The sequence below is a fragment of the Ailuropoda melanoleuca genome, chromosome 6 (genome assembly GCF_002007445.2).
Source record: "Ailuropoda melanoleuca isolate Jingjing chromosome 6, ASM200744v2, whole genome shotgun sequence".
NCBI lineage: Eukaryota > Metazoa > Chordata > Mammalia > Carnivora > Ursidae > Ailuropoda > Ailuropoda melanoleuca.
In genome coordinates, this window is record NC_048223.1 from 61,312,018 (window position 1) to 61,329,366 (window position 17,349).

Consider the following 17,349-nt stretch of genomic DNA (forward strand, 5'->3'; position numbering starts at 1 on the left):
CAGGGTATGCCTGACCCAAGGTCATGGCTGTTGGCAGAACTGAGAATGCCAGGGATTTGGGGGTGCTTGGCCGACTGTCGTACCTCTCTGTGGACTCCTCCCTTTAGGCCAGCCCACGGTGGTTCCACCTATAGAGACTGAGCTGGCCCTGTGCGTGGGACCTGGGGTCACTGCACCAGTGAAACGCAGCTGTGATCAGGAGAGCCCGTGAGGGCTGTGCAAGTGCCAGAAGGTCTGTAACAGCCGCTCACCCACCTCTCCGAATAGTGCTTCGTCTTGCAGCCCATCCTGCCCACCTGTGTCACCTCCTTCTGAGGTTGACCTGCCCAGAGCCCCTGCCTCTCTGCCCTCTTCCATCATGGAAGCTGGGGTGAGTGGTGGTCCTCTTTCCCGCTCATCGATCAGCTTGGGGGGTGAGCTGGTTGGGGGGGTGCCTGTGGGCCCCCACGGTGGATTCCTCTCTCATGCTACTGCTGTTTCAAGAGGAAAGAGCTTAGCGCTTGGAATGCTCCAGAGAGGGAGGCAGGGAGCAGAGAAGATTCTTGACATTCCCCAGTGGGTCTGGGCTGGGGAATTTAGAGGAGATGCCTGCAGAGGCAGGTCAGGCCCTGGCGCTCGCTGGGTCACTGGACTCTAGGGACAACCCCCCCTCCCCCACACACACTGTGCCTCCCCTTTCCCTGCCCCTGCCCAGGCTGTCTGGCTTCTTTCTGTGTATCTTGGTCCTCCTCCCAGTGTGCACTGCCTATCTGGGGTTGGTAAGTTGGCTTGTGGGGATCAGTTCCTTGATTCCTTTCGTATCAGAAGGTCTCTGAGGGCCAGTATGGACCATTTCCAGAGTAGGGAGGCCTTCCAGCTCTTTCCTTGGGAAGGAGAGTAAGCATTTAGGAGCCTTTGTGCTGAGTTTTTGAAAAGTCAGTGAACGATGTTGCACGTCCTGTGCACTGTGCCCTGAGTCAGGCATTGGCACACACATTGAATTCTTCCAGCCCTGGGAGGTCAGTGTCTGTTCCTGCTGTGGGTCAGCATTCCCGGAGGAGCTCAGAGAAGACAGTAACTGGCAGGCAGCTTGAATCAACGGAGAGTGGAGCACGGCTCTGCTGGGCTTGCATGAAGGGCATTCTGTCAGGATGTTCTGTGCATAGGGGAGGCCCTGGCCTCCATCCTGTGGCTCTGCTTGGCTGTCCCTCCTCACCGCCTGCCAGAGTTGGAGAAGCATGGTCACATAGAGCCGCCCTGTGCCCCCCGTCATAGCCTAAGTCCTTGCGGTCTCCCGGCCTTCCTCACCAAGGCCCTCCATCTCTGGCCAGCAGTCAGGTCTCCCTCCTCCTTCCCCCCCACCCTCTGTGCTGTCCCTAGCTCACCTTCCTGAGACCCAGAGCTGATCCCTGTGGTGCTCTGACCTTTCCCGGGTCTCCGAGTGTGGAGTGATGTGTCTGTTCCCTCAGCCCAGAGGCCCCAGCCCTGTGCCTGTGGCCCCGGGGGTCTTTCCTGCTGTTGTGTCCTGCGCCCCTCAGCCCCGTCCCCCAGGCACTGTGCTCTCCTGCCTCAGTGCCTTTGCTCAGCCCCCACCCCAACCATTCGTGAAGGTCCGGCCTGTCCTCCAGACTCGCTGCAAACTCAGGTTCTTACGATTCTCCCCATCATAGTGGTGAGCGGCTCCCATGCCCCCCATCTGTGCTGAGCACCTTTGGTGCCTTCCCCCATGTGAGCCTCCCTACAGCCCCGTTTTACAGACAAGGAAATCAAGGCATAAAGTAAGGGGTGTGGACTAGACATCCGGGCCCTTGTGCATAAGCTGTGTTGTAGCTCCCACGCCGCCTCTTAGACGAAAACGTGGCATTGCTGTTGTCCCCGTGAGAGGACAAGCCCCTGGAGGGCAGAGGCCACCGTATAACTTCGGCCCCTGGGCCCCTATGCACCCACCATCTGTTGGGCGTCAGTTGGCTTTTCCCCAGGCTCACTCTGCCCGACATATGGGCACTGTGGACCGGAGCAGGATTCGTCCACGTGTCTGTAGGTCCCCTTGCTCCCTGGGAAAAGTATAGGAGGATGTTACTTAGCCCCTGGTCCAAGCCTGTGCCTTGGGATTTGGGGTGGGGAGTCCACCGGGCCTGCCGCCCCCCGCTTGCCTCCAGGGTCTGACATTCCCAGTGTCTGGTGGCCAAGTCACGCTGTGTCTTTCCTGTCGGACTGCCACTTCTACTAGTTTTGTGACTGAAAGTTTTGCATATCTTCCCCTTCTCTTCCTTCTCTGGAGGAAGAGGTGGGGAGACAAGATGCTAAATGGTTTGTGGATTTATTCAGATTTGCTCCAGTAAACTATTATATTTCCTGACAACGTTTCTGCAGGCTTTGTCTCAACAATTTAGATCTGTTGGACGCTGCCAAGCCAAACAGTTAGTTTTGGCTGCGTGCACTCCGCCTTTGCTGAAATATTACACATTCCTCTCCAGTGAGTGGGGTGTAAAAATAGATACTGGGTTCAGTTGTGGTCTTTCTGTTTTTAGAACGGACGTGGCCAGCTGAGACCCAGTTCCCCACATGGGGTGACTGACGCCCCGTCCCGGCTTGGCTGGACGAAATCCCCCTGCGCCTCTGCCCTAGGGCTTCAGCTAGTGCTGGGGACGTTGGGGGTGGGCTGTCACCACGACTCCCCCATGTCCTGGCTCAAGGATGGCGTGAGACCGCAGAGTCGGGTCCCCCCACCCTGACTTCCTCTCTGCACCCGGGGCGGCCGAGCTGGAGTCGTTGGCCCTCCGCTGCTCCTCACACACAGCGTCCTGCTGCTGGGCCCCGGCTCAGTGCTGCTCCGCGCTGGGGGACGGGGCTGGCAGCACCTCCCTTCCCAGCAGCGCTTTTGGCCTTCTTTCCAGAAGTAAGAAAATGGGCTCTGGAACTTCATTGTCTTTCCACTTTGCAGTGCTCATCGCAGGGTCCAGAAGTGGCCCCCCTGTTAGACCTTGTCAGTTCCGTGAGGCAGGGGTGTCCTCGTCTCGCTCACTGACCAATTATTCCAGAGTCCGAAAGGGCACCACTCACACCCATCCTGCAGGTCCTCTGATATGCCGTGACCTTCAAAGGCATGGTGGGGGGCGGGGGGGACAGAGTCCCCAGCAGTCCCAAACAGCAGGCTCTGGGAGAGTCCACAGGACAGGACAGGACAGTGGCTCGGTAATAATACTTGTGGGGAGCTTTGCAGCCTGGACTTCGTGGCCTGACGCTGGGCACTCAGCATGGGGGCTCCGGACTAGCATTCCCCCGGCTCTGCTGTTCCGGCGTAGATACTGCCTACAGCTCCGGGCAGCAGGTGCCACAGCCCCGGGCCAGAGGAGCCGGAGCCCGGGGGACCCCACTGGGAGTATTGCTGACGCCTCACGCACGACTGAGGAGAAGAGCGAAGTAGCTTGTGTTTACTGAGCACTTACTATGCACCAGGCGCTGGACTAAGACGCAAACCCTGAGGGGCATCTGTTTGTTTAATCTTTCTGGCAGTCTAGCAAGGCAAGAATGGTTGTTTCCCCCCTTTTACCGAAAAAGACAAAAGCCCAGGTTCTGGGTTAGGTGGCTGGTGGGTGGTTTTGCCGTTTACTGAGGAGGAGCGGGTTGGAGGGCAGGTGACCGCTTTGGGACAGGGGGGTGGGCAGTGCGTGTCAGCGTTCCGGTTGGGTGTCTGGTAGCAGGGGGAAGCATGGCTCGCAGGAGCAGCCCTGGGAGCCCTGGTCTGGGGGAGCAGCGGGGTGGCCGGCAGGGAGGAAACCTGGAGGGGCAAGTCGCTGGAGAGAAAAGCAGTAACGCCTCCTTTGAAATGGCCTGTGGGGCTGAAATGGAAGGTGCCCCTTGTCTAGGACCTGCCAGACTCCACGTCTTTGAAGATGAGTCGGAGGCCCTGTTCCCCCTGTCTGGAGCCACCTTGGCAGCTAACCCCCAGGGCAGAATGGGTGATCCCAGAGGGGGGCACAGTCCTGGGAGGAATGGCCTTGTTCTCCCCCAGACGCTGCTCCGCTCGTTTTGCTGGAGTTCCTGGTTTGGAGCTGAGTGAGACGAGATCTAGATGAGGGGAGAGAGACCCTTTGCTCCTTTGCTCTTTTCCACCCTGCCCCGTCCCAACAGGCGTGTGTTTGGAATACAAATGACGGACCCTTTTCCTGCTGGGTGAAGACCCAGCACTGGTGCTGCTGATCAGGGAGGACTGTGTTTGAGAAGGAGAGCGTAGTCCTATTTTCTTTGCAAAATTAAAAACAACGTATATCCAGGGAAAAAGGCTTCGAAGCAAATGTGCTGGAACTTTTTTTCTTCTCTAAGTTGTTTTCCCCATTTCACCCCAAAGTTCCCAAACCAAGTAGCCACTAATGTCAGCATAGCTGTCTCCTCTAACCGGACGACACTGTCCCCTGAGATTTGCCACTTTGTCTCTGATTGCCCAAGGAGCCTCGGCACAGCATCCTTCATTTTGGTCTGTTCAAGGCTGTTGAGTCCAGCCAGTGCTGTTTGGGGGCCCTGCCAGTGATGGCCTGAAGCAGCCTGGGAACCACTGGGACCGCCTCCTCTCTGCAGCGTCCCTGGCTCGGTCCATGGCTGCCCTCCACGTACACAAGTGCTCAGCCTAGCCTTCCAGAGGCTTCTGAGCAGAGATCCCACTGGAGAAATTGCTGATCCTAAAAAAGCCTGGGGCTTGATGAAGTGCTCAGTTTTAAGTGCCTTCCTTACTCTGCAATTTCCAGATCAAAGTCAACTCTTGTTCTAAGCCTTGGTCTCCACTCCTGAGGTATCTTTAGCAACTTGCTTATTTAAAGAAAATGTCATCTCTATGCCCACAGTCTCGCTGTATTCTGTTGTGGAATCCGGAAATATACAGAGTACTTCGAGTGGTTTGTTCAGAAACAGCCTTTTAAAAATCAAATGAGATCATGATTGCACTTACCAGAATCCTGCCACGTTCGAGGCGTTCTGGTGTTTATGTGGATGTCATCCCTGCTGGCAGGTGGCTTTTATACGCGGCGTGGTGCCCAGCACAGCTTCAGGCCTAGAATGGGGGGATCCAGGTGGACATCAGCGGCACCTGATGGGCTGGTGACCTGGGACCGTTTGCTTGAATTGCTCCAGATCTCCGTTTGCTCATTTGTAAGAGTGAACGTTTTTTTTTAAAACCCAGCCCGAAGAGAAGTGAAAGTGCCCGACACGTGAGATGCGCTCAGGGTGCCGCAGTGGGCGGAGCTACAGCTTCCACGTCTTCTCCCTACGACAGCAAGCGGCCTGTGCCCAGGACTTGAACTTAGCGCCTCGTGCTCCCATCGCACCTCCTCTTCTGAGCCTTGAGGAGAGACCTCTGGCCGTCAGGGTCCGGGCTTGAGGAGAAGTCTCAGGCTGAGAGCACGTGCCGCCCTCTGGGTTCAGGGCCTGCAGGCGGCTCGGGAAAAGGAATGTTCTCATCCTCCCCTAATGAACGTGTCCGTGCCCATTGGTGAGAGTCTGGGCGAGCGCTCTGTGTAAAACCGAGCGAAGGAATACGTACTGAAGTCATGAAGAACCGTGTTTTGTGTGTTAAGTTAGCACAGTTTGTGAATTCTACTGTTTCTGCGTGGAAGCAGTAACTAGAAATACACTTTGCTGTGTCACTGGTGGTGTTAGAAATTGGGGTTCCGGAAAACAGGTCGGCCGGTCTGCATCTAGAACCATAAAAAAGGAAAGGTTTAAAGCTTTTGCATTTTGATATTTCACTTCTGGAAAGGTATCTGAAGAAATTAGTTCCATGTGGGGAAGTGCTGCGTGCATGAGGACGGTGGCGGCAACCTGAATGAGAAGTAGCCGATTGTGCGTTAGGAATCAGTGGTTAAGGAGCTGGTGGGACAGCTCCTCCATGAAATAGCTTGTACCCAGGACAGATAATGGATCTAAACACCACGGATGGTGCTTATGATTAAGCGAAAAAAACAATACCCCAAGTCATTTATTGACTTATTTGGTTTTTTAGAGGGGGAGGGAGGAGTGGAGGGAGAGAGAGAACCTTAAGCAGACTCCACACCCAGCGTGGAGATTAACGCAGGGCTGGTCTCACAATCCCGAGATCATGACCTGAGCCAAAATCAAGGGTTGGATCCTCAAACGACTGCGCCACTGAGGCGCCCCAACAATACCCCAAATTATATGCCTAACAGAATCGCAACCTCTTAAAATACACGTATGAAAACAGCGACACAAAAATACGAAACGTAGTGGTTACGGAAGCAGGAAAGCTTACAAATGACTTCTTTTCTAATTCCCAAACCCTCTGTATTACAGTTTTATTACTTTTATTTAAAAAAGAAAAAGAAGGGGGTCTGAGGGAGAAGTAGAGAGGAAGAGAGGCACATTCAAGATGGATTGTAGAAATGGTGGAGGCCACACATCGCTTGCCACGCAGAGCCTGGGAGGCCGCATGCCCCAGTGTGTTGTGTGGGGCCACGGGGGCTGAGGTGTCCTTCCCTCTCCTGCTGTGTCCTCCAGGACAGCACTGGCGTCGTTCAAGGTCGCTGCACTGAGCAGCCTCGGATCAAGCAATGCATTTCTGGGACACTGAGGCGCAGTGTGGGCCCTGTGGTCTCTGGTGGGTGATGGCATCCGAGCTTATGGGACTGGGTTCGAGGTCAGAGCTGCAGAGCCCCACTGAGCGGGAGCGTCTCCCCTGAGGACCCTTCCGCAGGACACACTGTCTCGCCCGGCCCATGCTGCCATAACAAAGGCCACAGATGGGGGAGGGGGGTTTAAACAACAGACATTCATTTCTCATGTTTGTGGAGGCTGGAAGGTCCGGGTGCCAGTGTGGTGGGGTTCCCGGCTGGCAGACGGCCTCCTCCTGACCGTGTTCTTGGATGGTGGGAGAGAGATCGTTGCTCTTGTGTCTCTTCTTTACAAGGACGCTGATCCCATCGTGGTGGCCCCACTCTCATGACCTGATCATATCCCAGAGGCCTCACCTCCTCATACATCACTTTGGAAGTTAGGGCCTCTGCATGTGAATTCGAGGGCCACACAGACATGCAGTCCGTAGCAGCTGTGAAGATGGCGTGTCAGGCAGGGGTGGGTGGGCTGGGTCCCCGTGGCTGTTTGGTCCGGGAAAGCGGGCTCTGGCTCTGTTGGTTTCTTTCACCTTTGTCCACCACCCACCACCGTAGGTGGGGAGTGACAAGCCTGGGTGCTGGGGCTGGGTGCTGACGCTTGCTGTGGGGTGCACCTTCTTCATCGTCTTTGGGGAGGCGGTCACTGCCAGGAGCCCCTCCTCTGGAAGGCACTGGATTCCCCTGTGAGGAGACAAGTGGGTGTTCTGCTCACCAGGCAGAGACCAGAGTCCTCAGCGAGTCAGAGGCTCTGTGCTGTTGGTGGTGTGAAGTGTGGCCTGGCCTTGGTGTCCGTGCTTGTGCCGGGGTGGGTGTGCAGACGGCCCCGTGCTGAAGATAAGCCCTCAGGACAGAGAGTTGCAGCAAATGGATGACAGCCAGCATTACTGTTGGCGGGCGGGCGGAGGGGTGAGCTGGCACGCCCGTTGCGGGGACCATAAGCCTTATTCTTTTCTCCCCTCCATGTCCCTGCTGTAGAGTCAGATGGAGTTCAGTGTCTGTTCCTTATCCATCCAAGAGCCGGCCAGCGGCACGGCCAACGAGCCGAGACAGCTGTCGAAAGCCTCCCAGGGCTCACAGGCCCTCCGGTCCACCCAAGGCGGCAAGTCCTCCAGCCTGGACGCCCTGGGTCCTGCCCGGAAGGAAGAGGAAGCTTCCTTCTGGAAGATCAATGCAGAGCGGTCCCGGGGAGAGGGGCCTGAAGCCGAGTTCCAGTCTCTGACCCCCAGCCAGATCAAGTCCATGGAGAAAGGTGAAAAGGTCCTGCCTGCCTGTTATCGGCAGGACCCTGCCCTGAAGGACAGGGAGGCCAAGGTGGAAAGGCCCAGCAACCTCCGCCAGGAGCAGCGCATCCTTCCCTGCGTCAGCATCGAGCACGAGAGACCCCAGCCTGTCCAGGCCTGCACCAGCACGGTGAAGGAAGCCACCCCGTCCGAGCCCGTGGGGAAGCTGTCCTCTCCCGAGGACCGGCAGGAGGACGTGGAGGACGCGGAGGACACTCTGTTCTCGGAACCCATGCCGACACAGGTGGGTGACCCCTCCCTCCAGGAGTGAGCCAGGGAGACCTCCGACAGGATGGGTGGGCCACAGATGCCCTCTCTTTCTTCTTCCCCTTTTTCCTCCTGCCCGTTCCTTGGGGCGACTTCAGGGATCAGGAGAGCTGGGCTGTTACTCAGCTCAGCAACTGACACATACGCAAGGAGACGTGTCTCATGGGTCCATCTGGGTGCCATGACTTGTTTCACTGCTACACGTAGATGTTGCGGATGCCCGCTGCTCTTCCCCAGCTGTGTGAGGGCAGGTAAGGGAGGGCCGGCAGCGGGGCAGTGAGCACAGGAACTCACAGGGAGAGGGTGGTCAGTGTGGTAAGGATTTGGATACCCGCTCAACTGACCGGTCCGTCTGTGAAGTCGGGCTGGGGTGTTGGGAGGAAGGAAGCAGGCAGGACCGCCGAGCCTCTACCAAGAGCAGCCGTGCTCGTTCTCAGGGACCAGAGGAAACTCTGGCTTCAAGGAGTGATTGGCAGCTACTCAGTTCCAAACAGGATAGCATTACGTGTCTGGGGAGGAATCCTAAGAAAGGAGTTCTTTTTGGGGGGAAGCAAAAAAGATCTGAGAGATTCGCTGGTTGAGGAGGAATGCAACCTGAAGAAAGGGACAATGCCGGAGAATAGGGGAGCAGCTTCTGAGTGTTTCCCCATTTCTTTGTGGGAGCCTTGAGCGTTGTCTGTACCAGTTGGTCTGCGTTGCTTAAGAGATTGACAGTGAAGAGAAGATGAAGTGTTTGGTTATGACTTTAAGTGGATCCAGTGTTGGAGGATTGCACAAAAACAAAAAAAATAAAATAAACCAACCCAAAGTCATCATAGGTTTTGAGACATTGCTTTATGATGAACAAAGCAATAGTTTGGATATAGGCGTGTCTGAGCACCATTCCTGGGGGAAAATCGTGGATTGCTCTTGCACCTGGGTGAGAACATAAACAAGGTCTGTGTCCCGTCCATGTTATAGATGGACAGCACTTCCCAGAGCATTCATGCTTCCTGGCATTCAGACATTTTCTGCATGGGTGGGAGTGCTTGCTGAGTCCCGAGGTGGGGAGGGAAGGAGGGATGGAAAAGGGCCACCTGCTCACAAATGAGGATGGCCAGAGGGAGGAAAAGAGGGGTCTTTAGGATGGGGTCTGGGTTTTGGAGCCTGGGGAAGTTACCTATTGGCAAGGCAAGCTGGCACATTTGAGGGGCACCCCCGTCACTCCTCTGTGTGTGTCTTGCTGGTTTTCTCCACGTTAGCACCATTCAGACTCTTTGGCTGTCCTTTTTTTCCCCTTTCTTTTAACATATATTTTAAAAAAATGTGTGTTGTGGTTAAATATACATAACATAAAATGTGAATATTGAGTATGCAGCCCTGTGGTATTAGATCCTTTCACAGTGTTATGTAGCCGTCACCACTGTCCACAGAACTGTTTCATCTTGAAAAATGAAACTCTGTACCCATTAAACAACTGCCTGTTCCCTCCTCCCCCCTGCCCCTGGCAGCCACCATTCTACTTGATACTTCTGTGAATTTGATGCTCTTAGTATCTCATCTAAGTATAATCATAACAGTATCCATCTTTCTGTGTCTGGCTTATCTCACTCAGTGTAATGTCCTCAAGGTTCATCCACATGGTAGCATATGGCAGAATGTCCTTCCTTTTCAAGGCTGAATAATATTCCACTGCATGGATTTACCACATTTTGTTTATTGGTCCATCTGTTGATGGCCACGTGGGTGGCTGCCACCTCCTGGCTACAGTGAACAACGCTGCTGTGAGCACAGCTGAACAGATATCAGTTTGAATCCCTGCTTTCCATTCTTTGGGATATACAGCTAGAAGAGGAACGGAGGGAGGGATCACATGGTGATTCTGTGTCTAACTTTTTGAGGAACTGCCATACTGTTTCCAGCAGTGGTGGTGCCATCTTACGTTCCCTCAGCGCGCTGGAGGGCCATTTCTCCACATCCTGCCAACGCTGGTTTTCTTTCTTCTTTGACCACAGCCATCCCAGTGCTGGGAGATGGTACCTATAGGTATCATCGTGGTTTTGATTTGCATGTCTCCATTGGTTAGAGATGTTAAGTTGACTGTCTTTTCATGTTGTTTATTGGCCACTTGTACATCCTTTCTGGAGAAATGTCTGTTCGGATCCCTCATCCGGTTTTAACAGTTGAGTTTTGTGTTGAGCTGTGGTCATCATCTGGGCATTTCCTGGAATGGGGTTCCAGGTGCTTCCACTCCTCTCTCAGCAGATGACCTCGTGAGTTGTCCTCCTGAAGAAGGGGAGCCCTGTGACAGGAGCTCCATCTACCCTCCATCAGCGGCCCCTCATCTTTCCAGCCTGTACTCCCCGGTGTACCCATCATCTCCAGCCAGGGCTTTTGGCGCCTCCCTGTCCTGCCGGCGGTGGCCCCCTTCCCCGTCTTTGCTCTCTTCTGTGTCTCTAACCTTCCCACCCACCTGCTCCTTCTTACAGACCTGCCAGGCTCGCCGCTGTGCCTCCCTGGTGGTCTTTCTCTGATACTTGGCACCTGGGTCTTCCTCTGAAGGAAGCTTTTATATAAAACACGTGACAGTCCTAATTGTAAAGAGACGCAGGAAAGTGTGTAGAGGGAGTGGGCAGTCAGCACATGAAATCCTCTGAGAGAACGGATTTCTGGGTGCAAAGCAGAGTCAAATGCCAACCTCAATGAAGAAACGGGTAGGAAAGCAGAGAGAGGACCACTTGCCTGAATTCGTTTGGGTTTTCCTGTTGTGGCTCACTTTGCGTCAGTGTCAGATGCAGCCACACCAGGCCTGAGACAAGCTTCGAGGGAACTTGCTTTAGTCTGTTGGTGTCATTGTCTCCACGGAAGCGTTTTTGCCATTTGCCAGCTCCCTGGAAGGTGTGGCGTCAAAGCGTCCTTCCCGAAGGCTGCAGCCCGCCAGGTGGATACGTGTGCCTGTGTGAGAGAGCATCCGAAGGACTGTCGTTGTCATTTGTTCTCTTATTCCACGATGCCTGCATTTCAACATGCCTGTCCATGCACAGATAGAAAAGACACATTTTTCTCCTTTTCTCTGTGAGCTGCTTACAGACCTGCCTGGGGACAGAGCGGGGAAAGCGCTGGATCCTGGCAGAGTGTGGCTCACATGGAAGTCTTTCATTTTCTGGTTCCCAGCACTGAGGCAAATTGAGGTCAGGGAGCCTCTGACATGGAGGCGTGCTATTTCATTTGGGTCAATTTAAATGAGATGCTGTTTTTAGATTATGCACAGCTTAAAAAAAAAAAAAAGAAAAAGAAACCTGTGTCTTACTTTGGTGTTTATGTCCCTTCTGCAGGTCACCTCGAGTAATGTCGTCTTGAAGACAGGATTCGATTTTCTGGACAACTGGTAAAATGTGTTAGACCAAAAAAAAGATAATAAAACCAAGAACCCCTAAGTGTTTTCCAAAGTGGTGTGGCGGAGGAGGATAAAACGGGCAATATTTCCCTGTGTATTTTCCTGGTTTCTGTACACTTTTTTCTTAATCATTTGGAAACTGGTAAATATTGCCTTGTCCAGATTTCCAGATGTTTCTGTTTTTGGTAAGGCCAGATATATATGCTATTTTCAATGATTTGATAACAGAAGTTTTGCATTTGGAATTTTTTAAGACTGTTAAGGAATTCCGTCGATCTTATACATAAAGCTTCTGTTCCCAGTTCCACCCAATTTCCCCCCCACTCAGAGAAGGAGTTTTCTCATTGTGTCACAAAAATCGTAAAAGTGATTTCCATCTCTTTCTCCTTTAGCCTCTCCCCTTTTATTAATCGGGTGACCTTTGTTGGGTGGCTGTTGGTGATGTCCGCAGCCATGGTGGCATGAGTATGCTGGCTGGCTGTGACCACAGAGAGGTGACAGCCCCCTCCCCCCCAGTTCCCACCCAACGTTCCCAGCTGTCCAGGGCTTCCTGAAGCCACCCTTCTTGCATCGTGTGCCAGCCTCCACCCTCACGATGTTTCCAGGAAACAGACTGTTGGCACATAGCAGAGATGCTCTTTAAGCAGCCCTGATACATACTCAAACTATTCATCATTGTTTAAGAAGAGTTGCATGTTTAAAAGTTTTGTATTAACTTTTCATTATTTTGTATCTAGATTTAGACGTTGTAGGGCTAACACTTTTCTTGGGTGTGTACTGGTTTCTTTTTGGAAGTTCTTTGCTACTTACGTGGCCTGGTGGATGTTCCATGTCCTGGGCATCTGCAGGAGGAAAGGCAGATGGCAGGTGTTGGAGGACGGGGCTTTTCTGATTAGTTGTGTTAGAACCTTCCAGCATGAGACTGGCGGGGGCAGTGGACTCCTTCATCCGAGGACTGGTGAGACTCTCTGGATGGACCTCCCCCCGCATTCCTGACGACCAGTGCAAGAGTCAAGTTTCTGCAGCGCCCCGCAGCGCCCCCTGGAGACCCTTGTGGTCATAGCAATGGCCTCTCTGGGAGCGAGACTTTGCTACCCCCTGCTGCTTAGGTGGAGGCAGCCCCCAGGGTGCCCAGGGGAGCAAGGTGGCCCATGCCCCCGAGGTGGGTGGGGCAGGGTGAGGAGGAGCGTGGGCCTTCACCCTTCCCACCCTGACCAGTGGCTCTGAGCTGCGTGAGCCTGCCGGACATGCCCGAGTGTGATCTCCACATTGCCTCTCACTGTGTTCTCCGCACCCGAAGCCTTAACCCCTGGGAGTCTGGCCAGTGAGCGCCTAGTTTCAGTATCAAAGTGTGTCTCTTTAAAAATGCATTTCTGTTTCGTACAACTTTCTTAAGTGATTTCCAGAATATCTTATCTGGCTCCAAGGTAAAGCATATGGCAACTTTTTTTTTTTTTTTTTTCTGGAAAACATTTCTGCCAAAGTTGTGGCCTAGCCAACTTTTGATTTGGTTTCTGCCAATTGCATTATGTCCCTAAACCTCATTTGGCCCTTTAGGGTTGTGGATATGACCTTCCTGCTTTGGTGACTGACTGTATTATGGCAAATATAGCTTCCTCTTGTACCATTTAAGGATGGTTGAAACATGCCAGGGAAAAAAGGTGTCCTGCATGGTGGGGAAGGAAAAGGGAAATCCCAGCTGGCACAGCACGGCCAGGTGCCGGCCCCTAGGGTCAGCCGCGGAGCCTCTGAGCCAGGCTTACCACCTGCCTCCGCTTCCAGCCTGGAGGGCAGTGGCCTGTTTTAGAACCCATGCTTGAAAACAGCGTTCCGTAAAAGAGAGAGAGACGTACAGGTGTGAGTTTGTGTTCCTTGGTGCTGATGAGCAGGGAGGACTGAACTACATCTGGGAACAGTTAGCCCAAGGTGATCTGTCTGTTCTCTGGGGAGATGATTCTGATTTCTTGACAACTTTCTCACAAAGCCCAGCTATTCCTTTCATGTTCTCCAGGGAGCTGGGGGCTGTGGGGATGGTTGAAAGCCTCTGCCTGCTCTAATGCCACCTGTGATCCTCTACTCAGAGGTGTTCACTTATCACTTACGACAGCATTTAAAGTTTTGTAATAGACAGCCTCCTGAGATGAAATGTAATGTCAAAACTTGGGAAATCCTAGAGTTGTGTTGCTTGGCCCTGCTTTCAGAAGTAAGGGAGGGACGAGAGGGAGAAGTGAAGGCCTGTAGGACACAGGCTGGTGGGTGTCCATCGCCTGACCCGCAGATCGCCTCTCTCAACCCCGGGCGGTCTGTGTAAAAACGGTTCCAGCCCTGCCCTCGGGGGAATTTAGGTTGGGTGTATCCAAGTACAGACAAACGAAGTTCTTAGGTTTGCCACCTTCCCTCCTCCCCACCATGGATCAGGGTGGAATTTCTAGAACCAGAAATTTGTATTTATTATTTTAAAAATACACACTTTTCAACTGAAGCCTGTGTTTGGTTTTGGGTGTCTCCCCCACCCCACCCCCATTCTGTGCACCGGGGGTTCAGCTCAAGGATCTAGTGTCTTGCTTTGGGTGACTGTGTTTTGCAAACTCTGCCCCAGGAACTCAGAAAACAGTTTCAGTTCTTTCACTTGGTGATCCCTACCCCGCTCTCTGGGTTTGGGAGTGCTTCCCACTTGGGGACAGCTGGGGTCTGTCACCCAGCCCTGGCTGCGTTGCACCCTACGGGGATGTCAGAGCCACCTCCCTTTCTTTGCGCCTCCCTTTCTTTGATACACGTTTTCAAAAAAAATGAAACATTCTTACTGATGACTTGTAACTTGATTGTATTTTATATTAATAGCCTTTAATAAAGCCATTGAAAATACGCTAGTTGTGTCTATTTGGGGCTTCTACTAGAGTCGGGAAGCCCATCAGGGTGATTGCTGTTGAGCACAGAAGAGGATTTGTACTAGTTATGCAAGTGTGAAACCTCGTCCGGAAGCCTGCTGTGCTCAGACCTGACTCGGCGCCCCCTGCAGGTTAGCGGGAGGTGGTGGCCCAGGTGCACGCGGCCCCTTGCAGAAGAGGTGGGAGGGATCCTGGAGGGCTCCTCTGCAGCCCTCTGGTGACGCGAAAGCCATGGCACTTCTTCCCAGAGACAAGCTTATCGCATCTAGTGACTGACTCAGAAGAGCAGATGCGATCTCCCCGGAAGCTTTCACCTGGAATCTGGATGAAGTGGATTTTTCTAGAAAGAAGTACAAGCTTAAGCATGGCTGGTCAGTCCCCTTCCATCCGTTAGAGTGTGGGTGGTAAGTTACCAACCACAGATCGAAGGGAATTTTTATGTCGATTTTCCATATCAAAAAAGCTCTTAAAACTAATACCCCTCAGGAAAATAGTGGTTCAGGCCGACAGACTCCTCCCAACTTCTCAGCCTGCGCAGTGGGCCTTGCTGCCTTGGGCACTGCAGATTCCTCGGTGAGCAAGTGACTGGACGTGTGGACGTGCTGGTGTGCAGTGTTGTGACGAGGGTTCTGAGGCCACAAGCATTTGGACGTTATGAGAGGAGGCAGACTAGCTCCCAAGCTCATAGGTTTGACAACATATGGTCGCTCAGTATGTGGTACAAATGCACGTGTACATCTGGCTGCATAAAGTTTCTGTGCGAGAAGGAGCCATCAACCTAGAGGCAAAATCTGCCTGGGTGCATTATGCACCCAGGAAGGAAGATGTTGAGTCTGGGGGGACAAGATTACCCTCTGTTGTGGGGTGGGGGTATTCATGATACTTTTCTAGCATTTTCTTTGGTCTGATCCTCTGCTCATATGCAGTTTTCTAATGAACTTAGCAGCCTTCCAGGTGCCTTGATACCAGCAGGGAAACACCTTAGGGGAGGGTATTGTGATTCAGAATCCCATCTGAAGTCAGGTGGAAAACAAGGGAGCAGTTCTGGATATAAGATCAACTTAAACATCTAGGGCAGCAGTACCAGCCAGAAACTTAAATAGAAAGATACCAACTAGATGGTGTCTACAAGAAGTGCACTTTAATACAAAGACAACGGTTAAAAGTAAAAGAAACCAACTCCTTAATGGCAATAAAAAATAAAAAAAATAAAAAAAACCACACACACACACAACCAGGAATCAACTTCAACAGGTGTTCAAAAACTTCTTGAAGGAAAACTAGGGACACTTGGCTGGCTCAGTCAGTTAGGCATCTGCCTTCAGCTCAGGTCATGATCTTAGGATCCTGGGATCGAGTCCTACATCGGGCTCCCTGCTCAGCGGGAACCTGCTTCTCCCTCTGCCTGCCACTCCCCACTGCTTGTGTGCTCTCTTTCTCTCTCTGACAAATAAATAAAATCTTTATTAAAAAAAACTATAAAAAGGAAATAAAAGAAATAGAAGAAGATAAGGATAATCCTGGATGGGATAGTGTAGTAGTATAAAAATGTTAATTTCCCCCAAATCATTTTATAAAGTTAGTGCAATGTTAGCAAAAATCTTAGTGGATATNACTGCTTGTGTGCTCTCTTTCTCTCTCTGACAAATAAATAAAATCTTTATTAAAAAAACTATAAAAAGGAAATAGAAGAAATAGAAGAAGATAAGGATAATCCTGGATGGGATAGTGTAGTATTATAAAAATGTTAATTTCCCCCAAATCATTTTATAAAGTTAGTGCAATGTTAGCAAAAATCTTAGTGGATATTTTGAGAAATTTGACAAATTTACACTAAATTGTAGATGGAGAAATAATAGTTCACCGAAATGTAAGGGGGCTTACTCTATCAATTATCAGTCTAACAAACATATTAGAAGTCTAACAAACATGGCATAGAAATGCAGTTTGTGGGTATTGGTGTCGGGATAGATGATTAGATCAATGAATTAGATCAATGAAGCATATGGGAACTCCGTTTATAATCAGAGTGGCACCACAAACTGGCAGGGAGGAGGGGGATTCACCCCATGAAGAGATGTAAGCATGGATTCCTACCCAACACTAAATAGAAGATGGGCCACCTTTGGAGTCAAGACCAAATGATAAAAGTGTAAAGCTAATAGAGGGAAATATCTTGTGACCCAGACTGAGGAAGGACTTCTTGAATAAAAATTTAAAAGTCCAGACCGTCAAGCAAAATACTGATGAATCTCATACATGAAAATTTTGGATGTCTGTCTGTAAAGCACACCATGGAAAGAGTTAATGAGCTGAAATGATGGGAGAAGACCACTGCTATGTCAGTTCCAGTAAAGAAGTGTCAAGAAGATACACAGCATTCCTGCAAATCAAGAGGCCACCAGTCTCAACAGAGAATTAGCATTAGAGAAAAACAGATGAAAAGGTAATCGGGAAAAAATTAGCTGGCTCATGCCAAGTGTTGGCAGAAATGAGGTAGAGCAGTGGTTCTCAACTGAGGGTGATTTTGCCCCCCTGGGGGCAATTGGTAGTGTTGGGAGACAGTTTTTATCACCACAACTGTTGGCCTCTAGAGGGTAGAGGCCAGAGATGCTGCCAAACATTCTATATGCACAGGACAGCCCCTCACAGCACAGAATAATTTGGTCCAAAGTGCCAGTAGTGCCTGGGTTGAGAAACCCTAGGTTAGGGAAACCATGCAGCCATCGTGTCAAGAGTAATCTGGCACTATTTTGCCATGTGTATGTTATATTCTGTGACCCCACGATTCCCCTCCAGGATATATGTCTCAGGGAAATTCTCACACAGGCACTTAAGGAAACAGGTACAGAGCTGTTTGTTGCAGTGCTGTTTGTGGACTTGGAGGCAAGCTGAATGTCTGCCATTGGGAAGATGGCTAGATAAAATGTGATGTGGCA

At 51.7% G+C, this 17,349-nt stretch overlaps 1 protein-coding gene across 1 annotated transcript in view; it reads left to right on the forward strand.

Moving 5' to 3' along the window:
* Nucleotides 1-14,388, forward strand: part of C6H1orf198 (chromosome 6 C1orf198 homolog) — a 32,138-nt gene extending 17,750 nt beyond the window's left edge. The window contains exons 3-4 of the mRNA XM_011222157.3: nucleotides 7,575-8,123; nucleotides 11,461-14,388. Coding sequence (XP_011220459.2) covers nucleotides 7,575-8,123; nucleotides 11,461-11,517 — 606 coding nt within the window. The 3' untranslated portion in view covers nucleotides 11,518-14,388. The remainder of the gene's footprint in view (nucleotides 1-7,574; nucleotides 8,124-11,460) is intronic.
* Nucleotides 14,389-17,349: the final 2,961 nt, after the last annotated feature.